At 43.2% G+C, this 26,769-nt stretch overlaps 2 protein-coding genes across 7 annotated transcripts; one reads left to right on the top strand and one right to left on the bottom strand.

Annotated features, from left to right (window-relative positions):
• Positions 1-283: 283 nt before the first annotated feature.
• LOC106752310 (calpain-A-like) lies at positions 284-22,183 on the top strand. 6 transcript variants are annotated; one of them, XM_014633918.1, is made up of 15 exons: positions 284-607; positions 1,388-1,514; positions 15,029-15,205; positions 15,998-16,185; positions 16,339-16,642; positions 16,794-16,975; positions 17,057-17,307; positions 17,600-17,760; positions 17,868-18,085; positions 18,356-18,398; positions 19,429-19,558; positions 20,330-20,464; positions 21,227-21,354; positions 21,449-21,644; positions 21,740-22,183. In XM_014633918.1, the coding sequence occupies exons 1-15, from the start codon at positions 528-530 to the stop codon at positions 21,823-21,825; spliced, it is 2,406 nt and encodes an 801-aa protein (XP_014489404.1). In that variant the 5' UTR covers positions 284-527; the 3' UTR covers positions 21,826-22,183. The 6 variants fall into 6 exon arrangements, with proteins under 6 accessions (XP_014489404.1, XP_014489407.1, XP_014489406.1 ...); XM_014633921.1 differs by lacking the exons at positions 284-607; positions 1,388-1,514 and adding an exon at positions 8,137-8,306; XM_014633920.1 differs by lacking the exons at positions 284-607; positions 1,388-1,514 and adding an exon at positions 9,124-9,648.
• A 1,388-nt stretch (positions 22,184-23,571) lies between these two features.
• On the bottom strand, positions 23,572-25,660 carry LOC106752309 (smad nuclear-interacting protein 1). Its single transcript, XM_014633915.1, has 2 exons — positions 24,643-25,660; positions 23,572-24,028 (listed from the first exon to the last, which is right to left on the bottom strand). The coding sequence occupies exon 1, from the start codon at positions 25,510-25,512 to the stop codon at positions 24,643-24,645; it is 870 nt and encodes a 289-aa protein (XP_014489401.1). The 5' UTR covers positions 25,513-25,660; the 3' UTR covers positions 23,572-24,028.
• Positions 25,661-26,769: the final 1,109 nt, after the last annotated feature.

Raw genomic sequence — 26,769 nt, 5'->3', positions numbered from 1 at the left:
ATGAGACTTCTCTCTTTATTTCCTTTACATTGAATATCGAGTCTCCCGACTAAATATAAATTCCGTCAATAAGAGAACAGTCATCGCGGGAGATTAATCGCGAAATTCCTCCGCCCGTCTATCGTTCTTGATCTCTCTCTGGCGATCGTTGCGATTGTCGTCAGAGAGTCGCCGGTCAGCAGACTGCTCAATCACGCTTCTCTGGCAGTGTCCGCCGGACGACGGTGCGCGATGTCATCTTGGAAAGCTTCGTAGTTTTCTGCGTAAACGTCGGCGGGCCGGCTATATATATACGCCTATGCACACGCATATGCGGACGTAGATAATACATAAAGAAGGCACAGTGCCGACAAGCGTACACACGCGCCTGACACGCCGCGAGGGAGAAGAGGGTGCAGTTGTCGTGACGATTCGTGCGCGGTGGTCGGATGAAAATTCGCGCGCGGTTTTCGCCGCGTTAGGGTGCCGTGTCCGCGATCTTGATTCTTCCCCTCGACGAGATCGTCCGATCTCCGGTCCCGGACGAGATGCTGAGTTACTCGTACTACTACGTGAAAACCATCGTCGAGGGCGACCAGCCGCCGAAAACGTACAAATTCGCGAAAGGGTAAGCCGTAAGCGTGCGCGCCTTAATCTCCGCGTGTCGTGTACGTCCGTATTTAATCGCGAAAGTGAAATTCGAAACGCCCCAAGAACCACGTGCGGAACATAAACCGTTCCATGTTCCGCCCGCGATTTATTTCGTTTTCTTCTAAAAGTCCCTTTTCTCTCTCTCTCTCTCTCTCTCTCTCTTTCTTTCTATCTCTATCTCACGTGCGCTCTCGAGAAGAGGATCCTGAAATATATGCGCCGACCAGTATCTTTCTTCGGGAATTCATATTTATAGTTAGGAGAGCCTCGATATTAAATATGGGAAATAAAAGGAGAAATCTCATTTCTTAAGCATGCAATGAAGAAAAAATGTCTGGCATTTACACGGGGAAAAAAAATTTGGTAGAATCAACGAAACAACTTATGAACAAAGCAGACGCGTTTTCGTTAAAGGAAAGAGAAATTTTGGCTCCTAAGGACCGAATCTGATTCAAAAGAACCAGAAATTCCGTTTCGTTCAATGAAAACGCCGTTCGGTTCGTTCATTGTCCGTCACGTTAATTTAGTCGATCTTTCTTCTTTCTCGTGAGTAACTATAATCGTGAAAGTGAAAGAATTACAATCAGGAGAATTATTTTTTTTAGCGAGCTATTGCCATCGCTATATTTCGAGCTGAGAAACCAAACGAGAAAATATCGAGCCGAGGCCGAGAATGAGTAGTATAACTTTAGGATTTCTCTCTCAGCGCGAATAATCGTACGCCGTGGCAGAAAACGACACATTTTTCTCTGCTCAGATATCCCGTGCAACCGACGAAGGGCGCGTGGTCAACGGTGGGCCGCTACAACCTTCTCTCGCGATTGCTGCGAGGAGGACTTTCCGGCTCCGGCGATGTCTACCACCCTGCCAATACCACTTTCAAGGTTCGTTATTGCACACACTGTCGTCACGCATTACATCGATATCGTCGTCAAATAATCCTTCGAATCTTCCCCGTGTGGCAAAACTCCCGTTACGTTGCGAAGGATAAAATCTCTCATGAGATTTCTTTGTTGCCTCTCCTCGGAGAGGAGTGGAATTTGTACCGCCGGTTCGATCTCGAACGAAGATTGCGACCCGTTGAATCTGTGAGTTAAGCCGAAGGGATTTGCCACAGGATTCCGTGCGGCCGCTCGGCGGAATACCTTCCCCTTGTTTTCGCCCTTTGATATTCCCCGGGCTCATTGACGGTCATGAACATTCCGCGCGGGCCATGCGCGGTCGACGACGCGGCGCGCGACGACTAAAACTAAAACTAGTCTCGCACAATGTGTCTCTTCTAATCGCGCGCGCGCATTCTCGCCGGAAGGAAGATTTTTTTCTGGCTTTCTCTCTCTCTCTCTCGCCCTTGGCGCTCCTCCAAATTCACTTTTAAACGTAAAACAAACCCCCTCACGTGAACGCGAACGCGGGGGACTATAATACGCGCCGCCGCCGGCATATATTTTTAGGACCAAGTCGCGTCCAAGGTTCTCCTCCCCTCGCGTATTCACTCCGCTTGTCTTCGTGATGTTTGCACAACAACTTTAATCTCGCACGATCCTCCTGATACCACGATGATCCTCCGGCTGGATCTCCGGCCTCGAGTTGATACGATGATATTTGTCTTCGTTCACGGATGGAGGCGGCCGGTGAAAAATTACAACCGAAAATTAGGCAAATTTTGTTCCCGCGTTTTTCGCTCTTTGAGTTATTTCACTTACGTTTTCTTAAATCTCTCCACTTCGGTCTTGGGTCTCATTAAAAATAACTTTCCGTTACACGGAGATGTCGTTAAAGATGAAGTACGTAAAATTAATATTAAAGAGATTTTCACCAGTCGTAAAAAATAATAGAGTCGAATTTACATGCGTATCACAGGCATATTAGTAATAAATCAGAAAGAATTTGTTACGATGTTTCTTGATGACGCAGAGCTCAATTCATGTGTTGTTTTGTAAACATTTGTGCCTCGATCACATTCAGAGTGCCATTAATATTTTTGCAAATGTTGCTGTTGCGAAATAATAAGCGTTTCATCTCTGTTGGCAACGCAACGGTGCGGAACTCTTTCCATACCGTGGCCAAAGAATGTACATTCGTGATTTACACTGACAACGAATCTGACATGCGACTTTAATTCAATTGACTCATTGATACTCAGCTTGATAAACGTGTTTCACAGACGATAATTTGTTTACGAAACGTTCACAAAGCACGATCAGATAGGTAAAAAAAATACTCTCCCGAGCTTCCCCTTCACGACGCAATGAATCATAGCTTCTTCACAATTCCCGAAATAACTTTCGTGAAATTAGTCGGTCGCGAACACGTGGCTTTGACTCGAGCTCGGGACGTAAAGTCGCTGCAGGTTTTACATGTAACCAAAATAACGAGCCATCTCTGCGTTTTAAAATCTCAAGGAGGAATGACGCGAGTTAAAGTTTTCTTAAAAATAAGCAATGTAGTGCATAAGCGAGCGAGCGAGCGAGGTACATGAAAGGGAGGGGAATTATGTAATTAATAAAAAATTATGCGATTAGAAAATTATTTAAAAATAAACGGTGGCGGAATTATATCATTTACGTGTTTTTTTATACGATACGACAAAATATTTGTCTTTATCGTATAACAATCCGCATTTCTTGAGATTTAATTGCGATCCAGTCCAATTTTCAGAAATAATTATGGATTCTGTTAGTTTAGGGAAATCTACGTGGGTTCTAATTAGAAGTGTAATATTTTAAACATAGAATTTCAAGCGGGAAACGTAAAGAAATTCTAATTAGTCACCCTCAACATGTTCCCAAAGATTTTTCCTGATTTTCAATTTACATTACAATTAAGCAAAATATATGAAACATTAAGTATTTACACTTTACAAGTACACACACAAGCTTTGCGCGCGCTATTAAATATAGTAACATTAAAAATACAACCCCGTTTATTACTTCCCCCTTTCCATTTATTTTAACCTGATATTCGATCAAACTGTAATTCGACTCGGGCGATAACAGTCGCATGCGGCATGAAATAAGTTGTAACGCACAACCAATCAGCATCGCGGAAAAGAGTCTTTATCCCGTGTTTATAATAAGAACGGGATTCCCAATTGAAGGTGCAAAAAACCCTCCGTTTTTTGAAACTGTATAATATCAACAAAAAATAGTTTTGCAAAGTTGGCAAATTTGTTTCACGAAAATTATTTAAATATATAAAGATCATTCTATTAGTGTATTTTACAAATAGTTGTATAATACAAACAGTTTTCTCTTGATACTGTACAATTTCAAAAAAAATAGAGCTGACCGACTTGCGAGTCCTTCAATTGATAGTAGTGGGATAACCTATTTTGGGATAATTTTGGGTATTTCAATCAGAATCTGAGCTATAGTAAATATACGGGAAAATCTGGGGAAATTTCCATACGGGATAATACTGACAATACCGTCTTTTCATTCGCGCAAAAAACAATTATCACAACGGCAGACCGGAGAACCGGTTCTCCCCGAGTCGCATCTTCTCCTTCGTTCGGCGAAATTCGTGACAATTCCTTATAAGGCAGTGTTTTGTACAATTACATGCGTAACACAGCAGTCTCGTGACCGGCGCCGCGCCGCCGGCAGCATTACGACGCCGACGTATATCGAGCGGGGGAGAGGACTCGATCCCATAACGGAACGAATCCTGAACGGGTACGTTGGCCAGTGTCCCACGCGCCTCGCTCGTTCGCGTTTGCCACAGCTGGACCGCCTTGCGAAAAATCTCCGTCCGTTGCTCGTCGTGCTGCTGCAGTCGCGTCTGCAAATTGCAGCAGCCTCCTCGTCGTCGAAGAAACGATATCGCATCGGTGATCCGCGAAACGCGACACTCGCGATAGGAAGAGTCCTGCGCTGATGAGGACGACGGGCATGACCCGGGTAATTCTAGACAGTGCGCTGGACGTGACGTCGTAACGGAAGCTTCCGGTAGAAGAATTCATGTAATCGCGATTGCACATAATGATATTGTAATTATATATATATATATTATAATATTGTATTATATATATATATATATATATATATATTGTGTAATACTCTCAGAACTTTGCAAATCAAGGTTCGATAGGACCCAATCCGGCCGAAGAGTACGGAGAAAACAAATTTTGCTAGATGTAGCAAATTGTTTGTCAATATAATATATAGTCAATATAGTACATTATATATAATATAGTCAACAGCAAAAAAAGAAAAATTTGTTTAGACAGCAAAAAATTTGTTTGGACAGCAGAAAGATTTGTTAAAAGTATTAATTGTTATTTGCTGGATATATAGATTAATATAATTAATAATACTCTTAACAAATCTTTGCTGTCCAGGCAAATTTTTTGCAAAAGAGAGATCCAGAATAATTTTAAACAAATTTTTTTTTGCTTTCACTATATTGACAAACATTTGCTGCATCTAGTAAAATTTGTTTTCTCCGTGAGAGAGATGCATTATTAAATATAACCTACGCTGAGAGAAAAATATTGCTATTTTTCGGGGGCAACGATATCCTTTTTTCATTTTAACCACAAAAATAATCGAATAATTTTTCTAGTAAGTGTTACTATAGTGTTATGACAGTAATTTTACGTGCATGTTGCTAATACTATTTTTGTGGTTGAAATAAAAGAAGGATACTGTTTTCCCTAAAAATATCTATATTTTTCTCTCGTGGTGTAGACCTACCGATATCCGTTTTGGTAAGAATCAGACCCCAGATTTGGCCCGGATCAGTTTGTCGGCAGGAAACTGATCCGTGCTCGGGTCTGACTTCGCCAAAGCGGACAAAGGTCGACATAGATTATATTTTATAATGAATCTCTCGGACTGAATCGGATATTATCGGGCCTCGATTTGCGAGATTCTGGTTGATGCTGGGTCAGTCAAAACATTCGGTTTGATTTTCAAGTCAAATTTAACTTTATCACATCCAAGTGGAACCAAATTACCAGTCAAACAATCGCTGTTTATAATCTTTCGCCAATATTCATGTAGACCCTTATTGGAGAAGACAGTCGATTTAGCAAAAAAGGCGGAAAATCGAGTCGAACTTTTCGATTATGTGCGACTCAGTATATTTTGTATAATTACAGTCATTATGAATTGCTATTATGATTATGAAGTGTGTAATTGGATAATGTGACGTTACGCAAGTCCCGATACGAAGCAGGAGTTGTTAGAATAATTTTTAGCTGCAAAATATCCGCCAATTATCCGCAACAACGTAATTGTATGTAGAAAATTGTCTAGCTGATAAGCGATAAGCTATAAGCCAGCTAATAAGCTGTAAGTTTCATAAGTGCTGAAAAGTGCTTCGCTTAAAATGTTTTTTTCCGTTCCACTGGCCACGATCGTTAATTTCCGCTGATTTAAAAATTAAGATCGGTCGTCTGACTGAAATTAATTGCTTCGGTGACAATGACGTTGCCATAGGCTCAATTGTAGTTATCAGTTAAAATTGATCATTCTATCGTAGAATTATTCCCCGCTGTAATGGCTCTAGCCAGCTGATGTGTAGTAACGGTACTGTAGTAATTGCAACGAATTGCTTGGCAGATTGTACCTGAATCTGTGTACGGGCGTGAGATGAAGTTTCATCTTCAATATATCGGCACACTGACCGTGACACATTTCGTCCAAGTGGCGTGTTTTCCGCACGACGGCGCGCCTTTGAATCGATAACCGTATCTCAACTTTAATGCACCTGAAAGGGCGCGGCTTGTTGCAAGAGATCAGAGAGTAGTGTAAAGAATGGGCCACGGAAATATTTCACTTTTCTATGAAGAGTAATTTCTCGTGGGAGCTTCCTTTTAATTCATCAATATTAATGAAATTATTTAATATCCTCTGATAAATTCGCAGAATTTCGTGCACGTGTTTCTGAATGTAAATTTATTACATAAATTCCTTTGACGCGCGTGCTGGGGTCGGTTAAACAATTCGATTCGACTTATGAGTAAATCTTTTATTTTGTTGCGTCGTGGACGAAAAATGATTGTATATGATTACATACAGTCATGCACGGGCGAATTTCATACATGATCCTTTTTTTCTCCGGGAAGCGGAGAAAAGCGTCATCGATAATTATCCGATGATTCATATTCATTTCCGCTTTTAATAGAATTCATTCGAATTAAATTGGTTCCTCGATAACAATAATGTTCCCGTTATATTGTCACGATTTCCGTTCCGTGTTTGCGCGAACATCTGCGCGCGATATACTTATTTATCTCGCGTGCGACGCTGTAAGACCCGCGTCGTTAGCAAACGCGCTCGGAGCAGCAATGTGTGGCACGTGATACAATTTCCGACGGTAATAAAGGTTACGAAATGCGATAACGTGTATGCGTACTCGCTGGTAATGTAAATGTAAATTCTGATGCGGCGAGTGAAACGCGACCATGTGTCGCGAGAGGAACAATCGTCGTCGTTACGTGTGCGTCGTGACGCAAGTGGGCAGCGACTTTTAAGCAGACGCCGATTAAGTCGACCGTGACGTAGCGAACAGAGTGATTCCGCGAAACGCGAGATAGTTCCAATTTCCTCAGGTGGTCGTAAAAGACGAGAGATAGGAACGCGCCCGGAGACGCCATTCGGCCTCGACTCGAGGAACACCGCAGGTGCGACAAGCGCGTGACGCTCGCGTACTCCTCGGGCTTTGTCGTCGTTGCGTTTAAAAAAAATTGTAATCACGCGTGATTACGGACAATTGCCAAGATTATCGGTATGTGTGGAAATTGCTGGACAACAATGAGGATCCAGGATACAAGCGAGTTATATTAAGGTGCGGTGAACGAAGACAATCTCTCGTCAAGATAACGACCGACTGTCGGTGACTCGTCGAAGTTGAAATTGTTGATCTTGGCGCCGCCCCAAACGCACCGGCAGTGCATTTCGGGCATCTGGCGTGAGTAAACGTCCGGTTGATAGGTCTCTTTCGTAGTCCCAACTTGAGTGAATCGAATAGAATAGCAGCAGTAACGACGGCGTCTCGATCGTCACATCCGTTTTCTCTTTCTCTTGAGAAATTTCGAGCAGTTATCCTGCCGAGTTAATTTGACAAACGTAATTTGCATTGCTTCGGATTACGAATTTTCTTGTTTATAAAAGGACACTTACTATTGGTCAAAAAACAAACTTACAACTTACTGTTCACAGCCTTGAGTTCTCAGTATAAATATGAGATATGTGATAATTACGAAGCACTAATAAATATTAATATATCGATTTCGGCGGGTGTATATCAGGAGGAATCGGGGAGAGAAGCGGAACTGTCCAGAATCACCCGGAACGCAGTTTCGTAGGACGTAGTTTCGAGTAGGATGTTATTGTGTGCGCGTGTCGGTGATAATAAAAGCCTTGTATTAGCCATAACCTTGCGACCTCGATGACAAACGGCGATATCGCCGGTTCGAGAGTGGTATCGGTAAAAAAAAAAAAGTGAGGTTAACCGGCGACGAAGAACGATCGCCGATTCGTCGGGGGAAACACATGATCGGTGGGTTTCACGACTGATACGGCCGAGCTTAATTGTTCTCGTGTGCTTTCGGCGACACCATCGTGAATCATCGCGATAAGGAAATCGAGTGAATCAGGATGAATACGTACGGATGGAGCAGGGAGATATACGAGCCGGAGTTTGTGCGGCAGGAGGCAGGGAACGTGGAAGTGAGTATGACTTTGTGGCGACTTCGTTGTTCCGGGTTTTACCGTCTATTGCGAGTTTCAAACCCGATGTGTAATTAGCGCGAACACCGCGTGATCCCGTTAATTACGCGAGAACGCAAGGACGACTCTCCGTCGCTCTGAATTCGCGCGCGCGTTAACACGTTGAACTGAGGCGTCGCGCGTCGTTGAGTCGTCGAGCGTCACACAGATGGCGCGGCGAGGTTAAGCCGCGTGCACACTGGATTACGCGCGTGCGGCATGACGCATAACGGATGATGTCCTTCTTAGGCTGCGCTGTGTTCTAATTTCCGTGTTCCCAGCGAGATAGGCATGCACCGGTGAGCGAAGCGGAGGGAGAAAGGGAGGAGACAAAGTTGCGACGGAGTGTAGAAAGCGCAGACGCGGAGAACAGATCCGCAGCTCACGAGGAAGTCTCTCTCTGAGACGGGAATCCCGATTTTCCTGACGAAATTGATCAAAGTAGAGCTCCGGGAAATCTTCTTTTCCAAGATTCCAAAGCAGTTCGAGCGAAATTCCGATCGATCTTTTCCTCTTTACCGTGCCAAATACGCGCTCGATACTCCGCATTTTCCTCCTACGTCATTCCGTTTTATTCCGTTACGTATTTGATCTTTCTCCGATTATTTGGTAAAGTAGTTACCACACTCTCACTCGAAACAAACTTCGACAAAACGTGACGTAGTGCGTACAGCGGAAGGACTCATTTTCTGATTATCCGGGAACAAGTTCCATCGAACACGTGAAACTTGCCGAGACTCGCGTGAAATTCGCGTCCGCGACAGTCCACGGTGTGACGCCGGTGAGGACGCCTCCGCCAATGAGAGCGCACTTTTACGCTTCGACGCGGGAGTCGTGGCACCTCCGCGGCGGTGCGCATCTAGCCGTGTCGCGACGTGTGACGAAACACGGCGAAGGCGAAGGGATACCATGGGTGAGGGTATGCCACCGCGACGGCCATGGCCGGCTCCATGGATCTGTTCTAAAGGCTAACGGTTTCACATCCGCACGAGAGCGATAGAAAGTCGGCTCGGTCTTCTCACTCGCCGTGATTCGTCGCCGATCGCGCGATCTGTGTCGGCGTGTGTGTCATCGCTCGCATTCGCGGTGTCGTCCCGAGATCATCGTGGATCGATCAGTTCGCGAGAGAATTCGATCGCGGCGAAATCCCGAAAACCCCTGTGGGACGTAGTCAAACGACGGAGCTGACACGATGAGTTACTACGGAGATTACGGGGGGTTCGGAGGAGGCTTGAAAGACGTGTTCGTGAAAGCGGAGGTCGAGGTCAAGCGGTTCCTGCCTTCGCTCTTCAACATCAAAGTGGTACGCCGCAGAGCACTAATTGGTTTTTTTTTAGGCTAAAAGTTCAGCTTGCTCGCTCTCGTACCGGAAGCATCGTTCCGTCTTCTTTCGGCATGTAGTGAGAAATAATGGTGAAGCGACGATTTCAGTAAAATATGAAGTCGGCCTTGGGATTTAATGATCGCCGGCGGATGAGTCGAGATACGTGTGCTCGCTACTGCGAATTAAATTACTGTCATTACGAATCCAGGCGGAATAAATTTCTAAGAGATGTCTTAAAGACGTCTGAGAAATATCCAGGGAAACTAGAGCGTCCTTTGGACATCTTTAAGGAATTTCTTCCGTCTAGGAATGCACAACGTCCGAATCTCTCTCGTTTGCGTCGCTCCGTTTTGACGTCGTGCAAGCGTGCGCATCTTTGAAGATACTTGTAGTCTAACGCGGGATGCACCTGTGCTTTTCAGACACCTGGCGTGAGTAAACGTCCGACTGATACGCCTTTTTCTTGATCCCGGCTTTACCGAATCGGCTCGAATAGAATAGCAACAACGAGAGCGTCTTTTGATCGTCGTATGCTGCAGAAAACTTCCGACAATTGTAAAATAAACGCTCTGCTGAACGGGTGGCCGTTACTTCCGAGAAGTTTCGCGTAAAACTTGCGGAGCCAATTTGAAAGAAGTAACTGGTATCATCTGAGATTACGAATTTTCCCGTTTGTCATAAAATTCACCGTTGATCGTCGAAGATCTACAACTTGTCATCTGCGCGGTAAAAAATGTTTCGTTAAATACAGCCCACTGAAGTTTCGTGTTACTTCAACGGAAACACGTTCAATTAATGCGTTCACATTGTCGACGTGTTGTTGACAAGATGGAATCTTGTTATATCTCTATTAATCTAACATTACATCTGTGTACTTTTTAAACACGTTACCCACGTTAAGGTAACATAAAATTCCAACGGACCGTTTTTAACGCGACACTTTTCACCGTGTGCAACGTTGAATTCTCGCGTGACGAATATAATAATTACAAAGCATCAATGAATATAATAATAATATACAATCGATAACGATATACAGCAACAATGATTAACAATGATCGAGCGTGTGATCGGGGTATTCCCGAATCTCCGATTATTCCGGGCCTTTACGTGCCTTTACGTCACTGATATATTTTTCCGTTCTCACGCCGTTCCGCGCGCGGAGCGAGCTGGATTTATTTTGGTAGACCCTATCAGCGCCGCGGAGAGTCCGCTGTTTCATTCATGTTCGCCCGCCCGGAAGTTGATTGCGCGAAACTCGAGCGTATCGCTCAATTAGCCGCAATTCTATCTTCATTGATACGACTCTTATCTGGTCCCTTCGGCTGATAAAAGTTCAATGCGTGTGCGACGCTAATCGACGATCAAGAGTTCAAGATCGGCGTTTTCGTCGCTCAAACTATTACTTGCTCTCTTGCGGTAAACGTATTGCGTTCTGCGTTATCGTTTCCCTCCTCGACGAATGAAGATAATGGAATGATGCGTCCGCGATGTTACGCGTGGTCGGTTTGCTTATGACACACATATTATACTATATATCGTATACCACACACACACACACACACACACACACGGACAAACATCGTATATTATATAATGCGTTATCTGCAACGAGTCGAACCACATGTCGGTTAAGCTGGCAGATTTGCAAATGAAATTTGCTGAAATATCTCCGCGTGTACGAATTTTCCAACGAGTTCGGCCGACCGCTAATTAAATTTGCGGTAGAAGGGAGGGGGAGAGATCCTGTCAGCGGGAACGAAGCCGCGTAACGGACCACATCCGCTGCACAAATCCGGCAAATTCAGTTCGACTATCGGACTATAGATTGAAAGATCTCTTTCAGCCGTTTAACGGGCTGATGTTGTATTCGATTGGCTGCATACTCGACGTTATGCGTCGAAAATTAAATATTGATCTCATCGGTCAGGATAAATTAACTTTCTAGACTGTGTGTGTGCCGCGGAGTCATTCGCGATGCGCGCAACGTCGGCGGTAACGTCGGCAATTGCGCAAAATTAATTAATTCCATTCATTTAACCTCCTTGTTATAACTAACGATGTTAGTTCCGTGACGCATCCCGAACGTCATATATTTTTCTCGCCGATGATTTCCGCGGACTCGCAAGTGTTATAACGCGTATATAAAGTAAAGTAAAAGTGTATAAAGTGAAATTGTTAGCCGTGGAAAATCGATCCGGTGAACGTGCTTGACTTCGCGTTTTCCATCATTCCTCAGGTCGGTCGCGATACGATCAATTTGACGCATGCTAGGTGTTCTAGTGACTGTGACGGCGGTGGCAATAACGATGACGACGCTGTACGAGAAATGTATGATTGATCCAATGCCACGTGTATGCACAATGCGTACTCATTTGATGAAGTGACGCGTTATCGTGCGTCATTGTACGCGCGAGTATTCCATCCACGTGTTTTCGTGCACGCTCAATTTTCAGGGATTCGATCACACTGACCGGTTTCATTCGATTTGCTGCGTACCACCGTCGTCACTTCGACGGCGATACGGATTTCGATTCAAGTCGTTTAAGAAGGGAAACCCGACCGATCTGTAAATGTACCTTTGAACCGATCCCGCTCGAGCCGGATTCTTCGATATCGCATCCGTGCTTCGTCGTAACCGCAGCCGTCTTCGCGGTGCAGCTTCGAATTCCGCCGGGTCTGCAACAGAAATTGATTTTCCCGACTAATTATCGCGATGGAAAGACGTCTCGGTTTGGATTTATTGAAAAAAGATATCGGCTATAGACGTTAAGAATATGAGATTCAATCGTGCATCTCTTCTTTCTGCGCTCGGAAACACCGCACTGAAGGTGGAGCGGCATTTGATTGACCAATCGGAGCCCAAAAAGAGCAAAGATTTCCTTAGCACGATCGGTCGATTAAATGCCATTTTCTACCTTCAGTGTGGTGTTTCCGGACGCAGCCTAACGTTGTAGGCCTGAGGCCTACACACACGCTTCCTCTCTCGCTTATCCCCCCTTCCGCGCTTTGTGTGAGACGCTACATCCTGTTTCTGTTCTTCTATTATTCAGAAAAAAGTTCGGTCTTTGTGACCACTGCTATACCGCGGTCTGATCCAAAGAGACAACCTTTCCCTGGCGGCAATCGGTCTACAAAGGCGATGAGTAAAAATTGACAATGAATTTTTAACGAATGTTTCTATTTTTCTATCGAGGAAATTTCATGAAACAATCCCGCAATCGTTGCCGGGAATTGAGCAATCGGAAATAAATTTTCCAATTACGGTTACAACGATTTGGGACGGTTATTCAACATGAATGAATTGGAAATACTTGGTGCATTTTTTTGATTTTTGGCGTTTGTCAATTTTGATGTGAACCAGAGTGCGGTAGTCACCTTTCACGATGCTGTCGCTTACAACGACCGGCACCACCAAGTGTAATTTGTCTCGTACGCGCGTCGATCGACTGGGAAAATTCGGAAAATCACGCGCTACGTCTCCCGGTGAGTTCGCTGCCGCGTCTAAGACCGTAATGATGGAGGATCTCTTGTTTGTCGCACCTCACCTCACCTACGTATAATGATGCTGTTCCAAAGGTCGCGCGACCTTCAGCCCACCGACGAGCGTTTAAGAGCACCGTTACGTTATTTATTTAATTATTCAACATTCGCGATGAACCGTGAAAAGGAGCAGCGCGGTGACAGCACGGGTGACCACGTGCTCTCGCTGTAATCACCGGTCTGAAGGCGCGAAAATAACAAGAGGCAAGATCGCACCGATTCAATTCACTAATGACTCGTCGAGTCAGAAAGTTAGCGTCACTTGGACGTTTCCGTATCAATTCATCTCAACGTGAAGAACCTCCGCGTAGGGAACGTGTCCGTGACGCGTTGAGCATCGACCTTAAACTGAGCCTGTACTCGACGGTAAACTTAAGTCAACGCGCCAAAGAAAATCTTAACGTAAACGTAATTATACGTGATCAAGAATATCATCGTCTATAAAATAGGATCACGTGAAAATATTTTACAGTAAGAAATTGACAGAAATGTAGGTTGACAAATTAACATCTTACCAATTATTATTACCTTTTCCGCAGTTTGTCATTTTTCGCTTAGTTGTTATGAAATAACTTGCGTATAACTTCTATTTCCCAAATAACGATTTTTTTTTTTACTTTCAATACTATTTTTCAACATTTACATATATGTACATATAATTAATATATATATGTATATGCTTGACTCTATGTAATATCCGCGATCTTGATGAGTAACATCATAGGTCTTTCATAACTGTGGCTCAATTTTTTCTTCCAGTTCAACGCTATGATTTTATTGCGTATAAGAATGTAAATAAGTGATTCAACTCACATTATTCAAATATGGGTCACGAGTGCAGCCGATATCATAGTTTAATGAAGACTCGTCGGACGCGATATACGAAGAACTTACGGACGAATTTACTTTACAGATGATTTCTACAGACAAATTTTTTCCGCGCGTCGACTCAAGACTGTTAAATACAAGCCAAGCTGAAAATCGGTATTTGACGTAACTTAGTGCGTTATTTCGGACGTTTCCGCGCCAAAGTGATTAAGGCTCTGTTAAGGTGGTGCACGACGAGTTTCAGGATATCCTGTGTGTGCAGTACTAGGATGCTCGCATATATGCTTATCGAACAGCGTATTGTAATCTAAATTGCGGTTCGCTGTTATCCGGTTGTGCATTATCATATCAAAGGTTTGATAACATTAGGAGCCCATATTGCCAACAATATAGTTTCCCGAAACAAAACGAGGCAAAGCAGTCTCGTTTCTCACCTCCGACCGATCGTACGTGTCTCTCGAGGAGAATACGAGTGACGATTTCCTTCTTGCGAGTTTCTTCTTTTTTTTTTTGTTTTCTTCTATGAGCACGAGCGGCGTCGGTTCTCGCTCGTTGACGCACCGGGATGGATCTACGGCGTAGCAAGTATGCTAATTATCGCTACTCCAATTACATGGAGGAGGGCGTCGCGATGTTAAAAATCGGATCCGTCAGCGAGTCCGGGAAACTCACGGCAGCCGACGGCCGAACCGGCCGGAATAACAATATTTACCCCGCCAAGCTCGACATTCCGCCGACTTTGAGAGAGAATCTCCGGTCGGGTCGGCCGAACATCGATCCCGCGACGGAAGGACCGGCGAGCTCGCTGCGAAATAAACAACTGTACGCGGATAAAGCCGTGCGAACGACGAAAAGTTACATCGGGAAGTCTTGCTACAACGTAGGCCGTCTACTTTAGATCTCCTTTAGATCTCTCGATCGCGACCGACCTCCGCTCCCATGGAGGTCACTTAGATTGCGACGACCTCATGTAAACCGATGTTCGCAGCTCGGAGAAAAGGGCTCCGGCTTCAGACCGCGGGGTGAGGTCCAGGACTTCAACACGCTGAGACGGGAATGCCTGGAGACCGGACGGCTTTTCGAGGACTCCGAGTTCCCGGCCACCGACTCGTCGCTGTACTTCTCCCGCAGGCCGGACAGATACATAGAATGGAGGCGGCCGATGGTCAGCGATTTTCGCACTCTCGAGGATAATAAAAGCGAGTCGATCGGCGGTCACCGTTCGTTCAAAAAAACATACCGCGCGTCCACTGGATAAATTGCACGTTGGCGCGACAATGTGTGTCACGTTGGAGAAAAGTAATTTTGCTTTTTCGTCACAACGAAACCATCGAACCGAAATTGCTGCTGCATATTCATTGTGATAAAATTTCATTCGCATAACCAAGTAAGCGAGAGTTACTCGTAATTGGAGCAGAAGCAGTTCCGTTGCCAAGATAGGAAGTATTCTTCTGAGTGAATTTGTTTCCTCGCACACGTTAATTTGCCGTTCGAAATAGTGTCCTACTATATTCGCTACATTTTGTTCTTACAGCAAAATAACTCGTGGATTTAGCCGTGATACGAATAATTCAGCGAATGTGACAATTGGTATTCTTAACAAGTCGTTTCGCTGTCCGTACAGTGACTGACTGACCGGCAGATCTTGCTGCGACAGCGTGAAACTTGCCGTGCCGGCAAATTATTTTCCTTCGTGCAATTGTTGAACCAATCGTTAATTCTTTACAGCGACCATGTGATTAGTTCAGTGGACTAAACATAGCGCTTTGAAATCATCTCGTTGATTCTACCTTCTTCTTCTCCGTGCGAAAGATGTTACGTAGCCGTTCGAGTAGTTACAGTCGCCGTCGCAAATTAAACGCGTCTCGTGAATGCGCACACCTTGTAATCTCTATTAACGTAAAACCTACGTCTAAAACGAGCCTCGGCTTTCAATGCGCAACGTCGTGCCTCGCAGGAAATCGCGGACGACCCGCAGCTCTTCGTGGAGGGTTTCTCGCGATTCGACGTGCAGCAGGGGGAGTTGGGAGACTGCTGGCTGTTAGCCGCCGTGGCGAATCTCACCATGCATCCGAATCTCTTCTTCCAAGTGGTGCCGGAGGATCAGAGCTTCGAGGAGAACTACGCCGGTATCTTCCACTTCAGGTTCGAACGGAAATATCATCATTCGCGCACTTTTATCCCCTCTAAATCAGCATGCTTATGCGATCTCCATTCGCCTCCTCCGCCGACACTCTTTGCTTGTGCAAGGTGAGTCGAGTGAGATCCGTGTTATGAAAATATATCCACGCCCGTCAGGTTCTGGCAGTACGGCAGATGGGTCGACGTGGTGATCGACGATCGACTGCCCACCTGCCGCGGCGAATTGGTGTACCTGCACTCGGCCGAGTCCAACGAATTCTGGAGCGCCCTTCTGGAGAAAGCGTACGCGAAGTTACACGGCTCCTACGAGGCGTTGAAGGGCGGCTCCACCTGCGAGGCGATGGAGGACTTCACGGGCGGAGTGACGGAGATGTATCAGATGGACCAGACACCGCCAAATCTGTTCAATATACTGTTGAAAGCCTTCGAGAGAAACTCGTTACTGGGTTGCTCGATTGAGGTGAAACTCGCTTCGTCACGAAAGAAGCGACCTTTTGAATTATTAATCGTCATCATTCTCATTAGAATGCTCGTTAGAAGTGGTCGAATTTTACTTGACATCGGTAACTTTGACGAGAAGTATTTATTAACGTACGGTCTGTCTCTTGCAGCCCGACCCGAACGTATTAGAAGCAGAAACACCTCAGGGCCTGATCAGGGGTCACGCGTACAGCATCACGCGTGTGAAGCACGTGGAGATCGAGACGCCGAATCAACGCGGCACTATACCTCTGCTGAGACTTCGGAACCCCTGGGGGAACGAGGCGGAGTGGAACGGGCCTTGGAGCGATCAGTGAGTGCTGTTCTTTATCGCATGCCGAGACAAACGTTCGTCTCACGACAACCGAGTCTCACGTCTCATCGATCAAATCAGATCCCCGGAATGGAGATTCATCCCCGATCACGAGAAAGAGGAGCTCGGCCTAACCTTCGACGTCGACGGCGAGTTTTGGATGTCGTTCCACGATTTCACGCGTTACTTCACCCAGCTCGAGATATGCAACTTGAATCCCGACTCCTTGACGGGGCATGACCTCGACGCCGGTAAAAAGCGCTGGGAAATGAGCGTGTTCGAGGGGGAATGGGTGCGCGGAGTCACGGCCGGTGGTTGCAGGAACTACTTGGGTGAGGGACTTCGTCACCGTGAAATTTCTTTCTCTCAAGGGAATGCCGAACTTGATAACTTTGCCAGCGAGGAAAAAAAAAGAAAATGCCGACTTCTCCCGTGATGAAATTTGCACCGTGTTGACTGGACAGAATCATACAAATGCCTTTGCGCAGCGTACGTACGCGCGGAAATGAATCGGAGCATTGCTCGATATGCGACGAGAAGGTGAAAATCAAGTTCGTCGTCGGCAATCCCTTTGATCTAATCGATCCATTCGAACGAACGAAAATGAACGAATCTTTCGCGCAGAGACCTTCTGGCACAACCCGCAGTATCGCATCACGTTGGAGCATCCTGACGACGACGACGACGACAAGTGTACCGTGATCGTGGCTCTGATGCAGAAGAACAGGCGAGCACAGAAGCGGATGGGTGCCGATTGCCTCACTATCGGATTCGCGATATATCATGTACGTGATATTTCACCGGTGCTGAGATGATGAGAGGATCGATTCGACGGGATGTAGTCCTGCGTGTGACAAGTCGAATTTTGACCGTTGGATTTTTTTACCGACAGTTGGAGTACCCGGACAGACAGCCGAAACCGTTGGACATCAACTTCTTCAAGTACAACGCGTCCGTCGCTCGTTCGCCGGCATTCATAAATCTACGAGAGGTCACGTGTCGCTTTAAATTACCGCCCGGTGTATATTGCATAGTTCCGAGCACCTTCGACCCGAACGAAGAGGGTGAATTCCTGCTGAGAATCTTTTCCGAGAACAAGAACAATATGGAGTAAGTCGCGTTGCGCCTGGCGAACGTTATCGTTTCCATTGGAAACCTTCAGTTTTCAATCGCAGTTTCTTAGATCGCGAGAAATCTTCCGTTTTCACTCGCGTGGCAAATTTATGATCGTTTCGTTCAGGGAGGGGAAAAAACCACTTGAAATCAAACAAATCTGTAGGCTAAATTGCGTGACGTGTTATTATAAGTCGATGATATCATGGTAGCATGTGTTATGTTAATTGAAGAATTCTTACCGAAGCTGTTCTGTTTCGTTTACAGGGAAAACGACGAGGAAGTCGGTGTCTGCGATGTCGACGACAGGGTAAGAATATTTGAATATCCGAGTGAATATTTCGCGTGAGAAGAGTCGACGGACTCGCACAGTAAGACATTAATCTTAAACAGTAGCAATTATATTTATTACATCTACCATTTAATCGTAATAACATGATTTTGCAATGAAACTAGGACAGTGTCATGCAACATTACGTAACCGTGTTGCACGATGTGTGAGAATTCTGATAAGATGCTGTTTAGGATTAATCGTGTCTCACCAGACGCGACACAAACGTATCCCTTCGCACAATTCCCGAGCGAACACAGCATTAACGCTTGACAAGTACACGTCACGTGTCGCCGTGAGTAGTTTAATTGTGGATTGGTAATGCATTTATTAACCGTTTTCTGCTAAAATATCAGCCATTGGATTAACCAGCACTGTGCAATTGAGTCTCGGTGTTTAGCCTCGCGGCAATGCTTACGAAGCTCGACACGCCTGTGTCCGACCTGTTGTCCGACATCACTTTGCATTCGTGACGTCGCGGTGGTAATCTGTCGCTAACACGTAACGATACGCATGTTTATGTCGCCTGGCTTTTAGGTGATTAACTCCGTGGGTGGTAAGGAGCAAGAGGACAGAAGTAACGTAAGTAAATTGCACGCCTACTCATATCGCAAGGGGAGAGTTACGATATATATGTTTCGTGTATACGTATGTATTGTATGTTTGTGCGAAAAGAAAGGGAATTACACAGTAGGCCGTATTATGGCGGATTTAAGCTTACACTAACACAATTGTCCCGGAAACTGAGATATCCGATTCACTGCTAAAATATCTCTCGTGATTCTGTTTACGATTACTCATTCTGCGTGCATATACAACGTGAGAATTCTGCGTGTTTCATTTCAGAAGTCGCGATTATTCCAGGCTGAGGAGCGGGAAATGCAAAACTTCGGAAATGTAATTCAGAATCACCGTGATTTACAAGAAAAAGCTTTGCATTTCCTCTCTAAGATTTGTTTCATGTCATTGTCTCTCAGTTTTCATCATTGACAATCTGTTTGGTTTCCAGGTACGCGATGAACCCGAACAGGATGGTAATACCGAAAAGGTCCGGGAATTCTTTAAGAAGCTCGCCGGCGACGACTTGGAAGTGGACTGGATGGAACTCAAAGATATCTTGGATTTCGCCATGAGGAAAGGTGAATATCGTAAAGCGCATATATGTGTGTGTGTGTGTGTGTACATATGAAACTGCGGATAGGATACCGTATTCTTTTGAAAAACATAATTATATTTTTATCGGATTATCGCAGAGCTTTGCTTCTTGTAGCTTTTTATGTAGCTTTCCGTTATCTCTCTTTGCTTAATTGATGTTCGATGTAACCGTCCATAAGATCGTACATTTAATCACGCTTAATCATTAATCCCATACGTCCTGAATATCATTCGAACATCATCATTACCACCTGCACTATCAGTTTTTAGCCAGCGCCAGCTGATTTCTTACGGATTCTCTCTTTGTACGTAGAGATTATTTTCAAGTTACTACATTTTCTCAGCACGCGGCGCAGCATCTTACCCATGACGTCAACGATAGTTTCGCATGCTTGTCTCGTATCTCGTAATTCATATTTTTGTACAGTACATAAATACATTTGGGCCCCATAATAATAACTGGCGCAAACTCCGACACTAACGTTTTAATATTACTTATTCAGTTGTAAGTTCGAATTTTTCTGGCCGATTGGCGATTAATCGGAATAACGTAAATTTCCGTCTTGAGAATGTTTAATTCGTCCTAGGAGCCGTGACTTTGTGAATAAATATGCGAACTGCGCGTGTAATCGATGCGAAAGTGATGAGTCTCAAAGTAACGGATTCTCACATTAGTAGACGTTACCGACTTTTTATGGCCCAAGTGTGCGTATGTAGAACATCTATGCTAACATGTAGCTGTGTGTTACGGGTAGAGTTACCGCAGTTGGCGCATCGTAGCGAGGCACATGTCCCTGAAACTGTTGAAGGAAATGGTTCGTTTGTCGACACTCTCATCTCACTGCTGTGCGGCGTTGTTTGTAATAATGAACAGTACAATAAGCCCGTAGGTAAGGCAACAATATGCTACTTCCTACCGCGGGACCGTCGACCTGACGAGTCGCGTCGTTCACGAAATTAGCACCGAACGTACTCTTTCGGGATTAATTCAGTTATCCTTGTTGCAATAATACACGAACGCAATAATACGCTCTCGGCCGCACTCCTACAGTGAACTGATAGCGTCAATGTCAAGGTGGCGTTAGCAAAGTTTGACGATCTAACTTGATGCACCGCGCTTGCGGTACGGCGGAAGCGGAGAGATACGTCACGGGAGAACAGCCACGGGCATATTTAATCGAGTAGAAACTCGGCAACTTTAAATCGCATGCTTTTCTAATTAACAGAGTGACAAGGCGAATAACGTGTTGCTTGTGATGAACTTTTCCCTGACGCGCGTCAAATCTGTGATATATAGCTGTATCATAATCAGACCGCTGTCCTAAATATAGTCGGATAAACTAAATACCCTATCTTGCAACGATAGCATTGTATATATATTTATATATATATATACACACACACCTTAAACATTAATGTTTATCTCTTGCACATTCAGAACGTTTCACGATAGCATCTTAATGTGCAATTTCTACCTTCATTTTACACGTGTTATTGTATACAATATAATAGTATTGTATATCGAATACAGGTGCAATTAATCCCAATTGTGAATACGAATGCATTTGAATTCTGATTTTGTGAATCAAGTACGATCATCACGATAACGTGGATTTCCGATACGCTAAGCAAATTTCCGTCTGAAATTGTAGACACTCGCGACAAAGGATTTAGCAAGGACATATGTCGCAGCATGGTCGCGATGTTGGATGTCGATCATTCCGGAAAGCTTGGCTTTGAAGAGTTCAAGACGTTGTGGAATGACATCCGAAGATGGAGGGTGAGCGATAAATCTCTCTTTAGTTCGATAATTTGCAGTGAATACGTTCTGTTGTGAAAACAATGTTGAGAAAGCTGTACGATGAAATTTCCAGGCTGTTTTCAAACTGTACGACAGAGACGAATCAGGCCACCTGAGCGCGTTCGAGCTGAGACAGGCGTTAAATAGCGCCGGGTATCGTTTGAACAATCATATTCTCAACATTTTGGTTCACCGTTACGGCACCAAGGATGGCAGAATTACGTTCGACGATTATATAATGTGCGCTGTCAGGCTCAAAACAATGATCGGTGGGTAAAATCACGGATTTTTGATGATTTAACTCGCTTATTAATATTAACAAATTGTGAAATCACTGACGATACATATATCGCTGCCGTCGCAGACATTTTCAGGGAGAGAGATCCAGACCAAACCAACACGGCCACGTTCACAATGGAAGAATGGATAGAGAAGACGCTTTATTCGTAATAACGTATTATATATATAAATATGTACATTCGCTATAATCCGATTTTACCTCAGACTTAACCGACTCTTCTCGTAACAATGTGATGACAAAACACTTGCAATTGCGAATGAGATCTATTTTTTACGGAAAGAAGAGAAAGTAGTTTCTAAAAATGTAATTTGCCAGACGGCGTGCGCATATCCGCACGTTCGTTTGTCTTCATTTCTCCGAAACGATATTACAAAATAAGAAAACGTCCAGTTTAAAAGAGATCTTCGCGGTATTTATATATATATATATATATATATGTTTTACGGAAAGAACTAATGTATTTGTAATACAATTAATATCTAATAAAATTTCCAGTCTGTTTTTCAATCGTGCGATTATCGTCTGCATCAACGCTGTGTCTGATGCGCATTCGGGCTTTCGAGTCTTTCTGTTTGACGAGATTCTTTACAAATGCGAATAATACCAAACGGCATCGATGCATTCGATTAGGACGACATCGGACGAAATTAGAATATCCAGATGCATTTGAACTCGAACTAATGTTAAATAACATCAGATGTTACAGAAAAATTTCAGCCGTTTTTTAGTACATTGTCCGTGATGATTATTTTGATTTGTTACTCTGTGCGTGTGCGTATATAAGCTACATTCCGACATTCATTGCTCATATTGAAAATCAATAATATACGTAATGTAAATTCGAGATTTTTAGTATCGGTGATGAATTTCGGAACCCAACCACAGAAGAATGTGATATCGTGTGTCTTAACATGGCAGATGATTTCAACGTTATTGCCATTGCAGCCAGCTAACATGATTTGTTGGCTAAATTAACGTCGCTCCATGCAAATTCCACAAGACCGGTGATCTTTAATAATACTGCGCATCGACGTTATTATTATTATTATTAAAAATTTAATATCTAGTAAAATATCTTCTCATTATTTCGCTTTATAAAACGCGTAAGCTAGTTCTATAAATATCTTCTCGCTAAGGCTCCTGTGTCCTTACTTTGGCTGTCCTCATCTGATGACGTCAGAAGCGAGAAATCGCGTGTCAAAATAAATATCTGAAAATTAGTGTAACATGAAACTTGTGTTTTTATCCTATCTTTTCTCATGATTTCTGTTACATTAATTTTACAGTTATTTATTGATTGTTCTGATTAAAGGAGAGCGTCCGGACATTTTTACAAGTGTGTTAAATTTATCACGAGTGTCATTTTATGTATATATACATTTTTTTTTATTTCCATGTATATTTTGGCACGCGATTTCTCGCTTTCGACGTCATCAAACGAGGACAGCCAAAGTGAGGACACCTTAATTTGCTTTATAAAATGTGTGAGCCAGTCCTGTAAAGTTGCGTAACTTTCCCATTAAAGTTCCGTTAATTTTCGATTTGTAATTCTTTGTTTTATAAAATTATCAATGACATTCATATCACTATTATAATACGCGCGATAAAGAAATGGAGATTGCATGTGAACATATATATGGAACGAACGTTACATAATTTAACTGCAGTGTTACATTTTCCCATCGACGTTTTTAATCGTGTTCGATACATAACGAATAAACTAATTCGAATATTTCAACTCGCAACGTCTCGCTATCATTGCATTCTTCTCAGAATGTTCTACAACAAGCGGGTGAAATTTTCTGTATTTCATTACAAATATTCGACGAGCCAAAACCAACTTAAAACTACAAGTTCCTCTATTTTTCTTGATTTACACGAGAACTTCGTATTTATTTTTTTTTTTTCGAGTACTCTTTATATACAAGATTATATTAAATTCACTCGAAAATAATGTGACTAATCTAAGTACTAAAACGAAGACATCGCGGGAAAGCATAAATGTAAATAGATAGATAGTCAAAAGTGACTAGTGAATTTCTTAAATGTTCCCAAGAAAAGAATTCTATTGTATGAAATTTCAAGAAAAAATAATTTCTACTTTCCGTCATCATCAATATATAACATTTATAGTAGATAACTCTTCAACAAGGGCCTCCAAGGGTCTACGATGACGAATTCTGGGAGATCCTCTGTTAATCTGTGTAGACCAGAACTTCTCTTCATGAGAACCATCGGTTGTGGAAGAAGATATGTTGTCCTCTGGGTTCTCGATGAATTAATTTAGTTTCCTTTGAATCAGTCTATATACAGATCCTCCTCAATGCTAGGGCATTTCTATCATTAAAGATTCTGCGATAAGATATAGAAAGTAAGTTTCATGCGAGCACAGTAGTTTAAAACTTGTATTTGGTAAATGTTGCGTTGAACGGAACACGTATAAAATAAACCCGTCAATTTAGCGAAGTGAAATATTGAATTTAAACGTAAACGATCAGAATTTGTTTTGTGTTAAGGGGGTTTTTGCTAATTATTTCAGGATTCGCTTTAATATAGACTCATCAATTTGGCGAGGGGAAAGATTGAAATGTCAACGATTAAAAGTCTGTTATTAACAATTCAAACTTCATTTGTTAGCAACTTCTTGATAAACAGCGAGCGACAGCTAAGACTTTTTGAATGTTACTCAGGGTGATGATCTTTGCAACACATCTCAAAGTCACAACTACACTTGTCGTTCCGTTCAATATAACATTCACTTTATATTTTTATTAATATTAACGTCTTATTATAAAGGAATTCTCAAATAAAACTTGTTGGGATATCTATCATTAACAAAATATCGAAATCTGTCCAGAAAGACAATAACGTGTGTGGTGGAAGCGCAACAACATATGTAGTAACAAGAATATACACAATGCTGCAGATGTGTAAAAAGAATAGCGCCAACCAGTACAATTATTTACCTAGCCAGCGGTGAGAGGTACATCATCGTCCAGGTCGTCGTCTTTACTTTGTTCATGCAAGAGAACATATTCCCTTGAACTGAAGCCAAAGCGTATCACATCTCGCTCCAATAGTTCATGATATCTCCTGGGCTCTAATTTTACATTATTTACAAACGTGCCGTTCGCCGAGTCCAGATCGATAAGGTACGGTCGTATTCTTCTACTCTCGAGACCGCCTTCCTTTTGATAGGAGACCAGACGATATTGCAAAGCTGCGTGTTGCTTGGAACATGACGGATGGTCCAACGGTATATCAGCCACTTTGCGATCTCTCCCCATGAGATACGCCGACTGCCGATGGATGTACAAAGTGGGTAATTCCTTTTCACCTTTAAAGGTGTACAGTCTCCACCTGCGTTTCGGTTTTCTCGCATCCTGCGGTTCCGAGTACTTTATTACCACGCCGTTGAAAGTGTTGACTTCCTCCGTCAATTTCCCGGACAACTCGAAGTTGGGTCTCTCCTTTTCCTGCGGCTTCGATTCATTCTTAACACTCGATTTACCCCACTCGGGTGATTCTCGCTTCGCACGGACTTCCTCCGAGTTCCTCTTCTGCTTGTCGTCGCGTCTCCTACCGGACTCGTTCCTGTCTCTGCTACCACTACGATCGTTATATTCCCTGTGCCTGGGACGTCCGTTGTCCTTCCTCAACGGCGATCTCTCATGTTTCCTCTTATCGTCATCCTTTCTAGAGTGGTCACGTCTGCTGGCCCTGTGATTCCTATCTCTGTCCCTTTGCGATCTGTGAGAATCATTGTTACTCTCGCGTCTACCGCTTTTATGAGCATCCTTTCGATCTATACTATCATTATGACCGGATCGCCACATATTGCTCGATTTATTTGCAAACTAAGTTAACAAACTGCCGACCTAACCTAACTCACGTGGTCACAATTGTGACGCAAATGAGGCGAAGTTTTTCCAACTTTAACTTTCGATCGTCGCCTTGAAGCAGGTTCTGTTTGACATACACACTCTCTCTCTCTCTCTTTTCCTCTCCCCCACAGTTTTGGTTACAGAAAGCTCGGCAGCATGGTTCCACTTGACGCTCGCAACCATATATGTAATATTATTATTATATAGCTAGTCCTATGTCGGCCTATAAGAGGGAGCCATCTCAGAGGCGGATAGAGGCGTAATGCGCAGACGCGACGATCAGATGATATATAATATATATATATATATATATATATATATATATATATATAACCACACACATGTGTGCTAAGATATATTTTATTTTTCTATGGGCGAAGACGCTAACCGACGCGTGCGCATTACGTCCACAATATACTCAGAAAGGAAAATACATATTCCCGCACCGTAGTTGCGAGACAAGACTTCTCTCTCACCCTGGCCACATAGTAGTATTACATATATACACTGAACACTGCAACGCTCACTCTGGATGTAGTCATATATAATTATATATTTATCTTTACGGACATATTCTATAGTATGATTATGTATAAAAAAATTGTTAACGTCTCAGATTACGGGCCTTTATGGTCTTTAATACGTACTAATCCAGTGTAGAAAAATGTAAGGAGGATAGGGTTAATTCAAAATCCAAACCTTGAGCAAAGATCATAAAATTTGCTGCTCTGACACCACATAACATTTATTTGTTATATTTTTCTAATGTGACATATAACAAATATTTGATATATTTTTCTAATGTGATACGTAACAATTATATGAAATATTTTTTTAACATGACACGACATTTGTTTGATACGTTTTTTTTAATGTGACATAATATTTATTTGACATATATCTCTCTAAAATGGGGGAGCAATTGAGATAATTAAAGCGATTAACAATAAGTTATACATTAAAATAGATGTTAAAATAGCTTATACGGTATATTTTCTATTTATATCTCGCTGAATTGACAATTAAGACCGTATGGTCCGCGCTCTGTATGAACCCAATAAGAAATGTTATGTGTACATAAGATTACAGTCAACATTTCTAAACGTTAATTTAATGTTCCCTGCTTACTCGGTTCATTCAGAGCGCGGACCGTACGGTCTAAATTGTCAATTCAGCGAGATATAAATCGAAAATATATCGTACAGGCTA

Source organism: Dinoponera quadriceps, unplaced genomic scaffold, assembly GCF_001313825.1.
Source record: "Dinoponera quadriceps isolate SergipeBrazil2010 unplaced genomic scaffold, ASM131382v1 scaffold248, whole genome shotgun sequence".
Taxonomy (NCBI): domain Eukaryota; kingdom Metazoa; phylum Arthropoda; class Insecta; order Hymenoptera; family Formicidae; genus Dinoponera; species Dinoponera quadriceps.
The sequence above is the reverse complement of the archived record's forward strand: the minus strand, read 5'-3'. Positions and strand labels throughout refer to the sequence as shown.

What these genes read in the sequence shown, in the direction of transcription:
- LOC106752310 (XM_014633917.1), top strand. Translation starts at nt 14,606, where the DNA reads ATGGATCTACGGCGTAGCAAGTATGCTAATTATCGCTACTCCAATTAC. An exon ending in TCGGGAAGTCTTGCTACAAC is followed by an intron (nt 14,921 to 15,028) that starts GTAGGCCGTCTA and finishes CGATGTTCGCAG; the next exon opens with CTCGGAGAAAAGGGCTCCGG. An exon ending in TGGTTGCAGGAACTACTTGG is followed by an intron (nt 17,308 to 17,599) that starts GTGAGGGACTTC and finishes TCTTTCGCGCAG; the next exon opens with AGACCTTCTGGCACAACCCG.
- LOC106752309 (XM_014633915.1), bottom strand. Translation starts at nt 25,512, where the DNA reads ATGTGGCGATCCGGTCATAATGATAGTATAGATCGAAAGGATGCTCAT.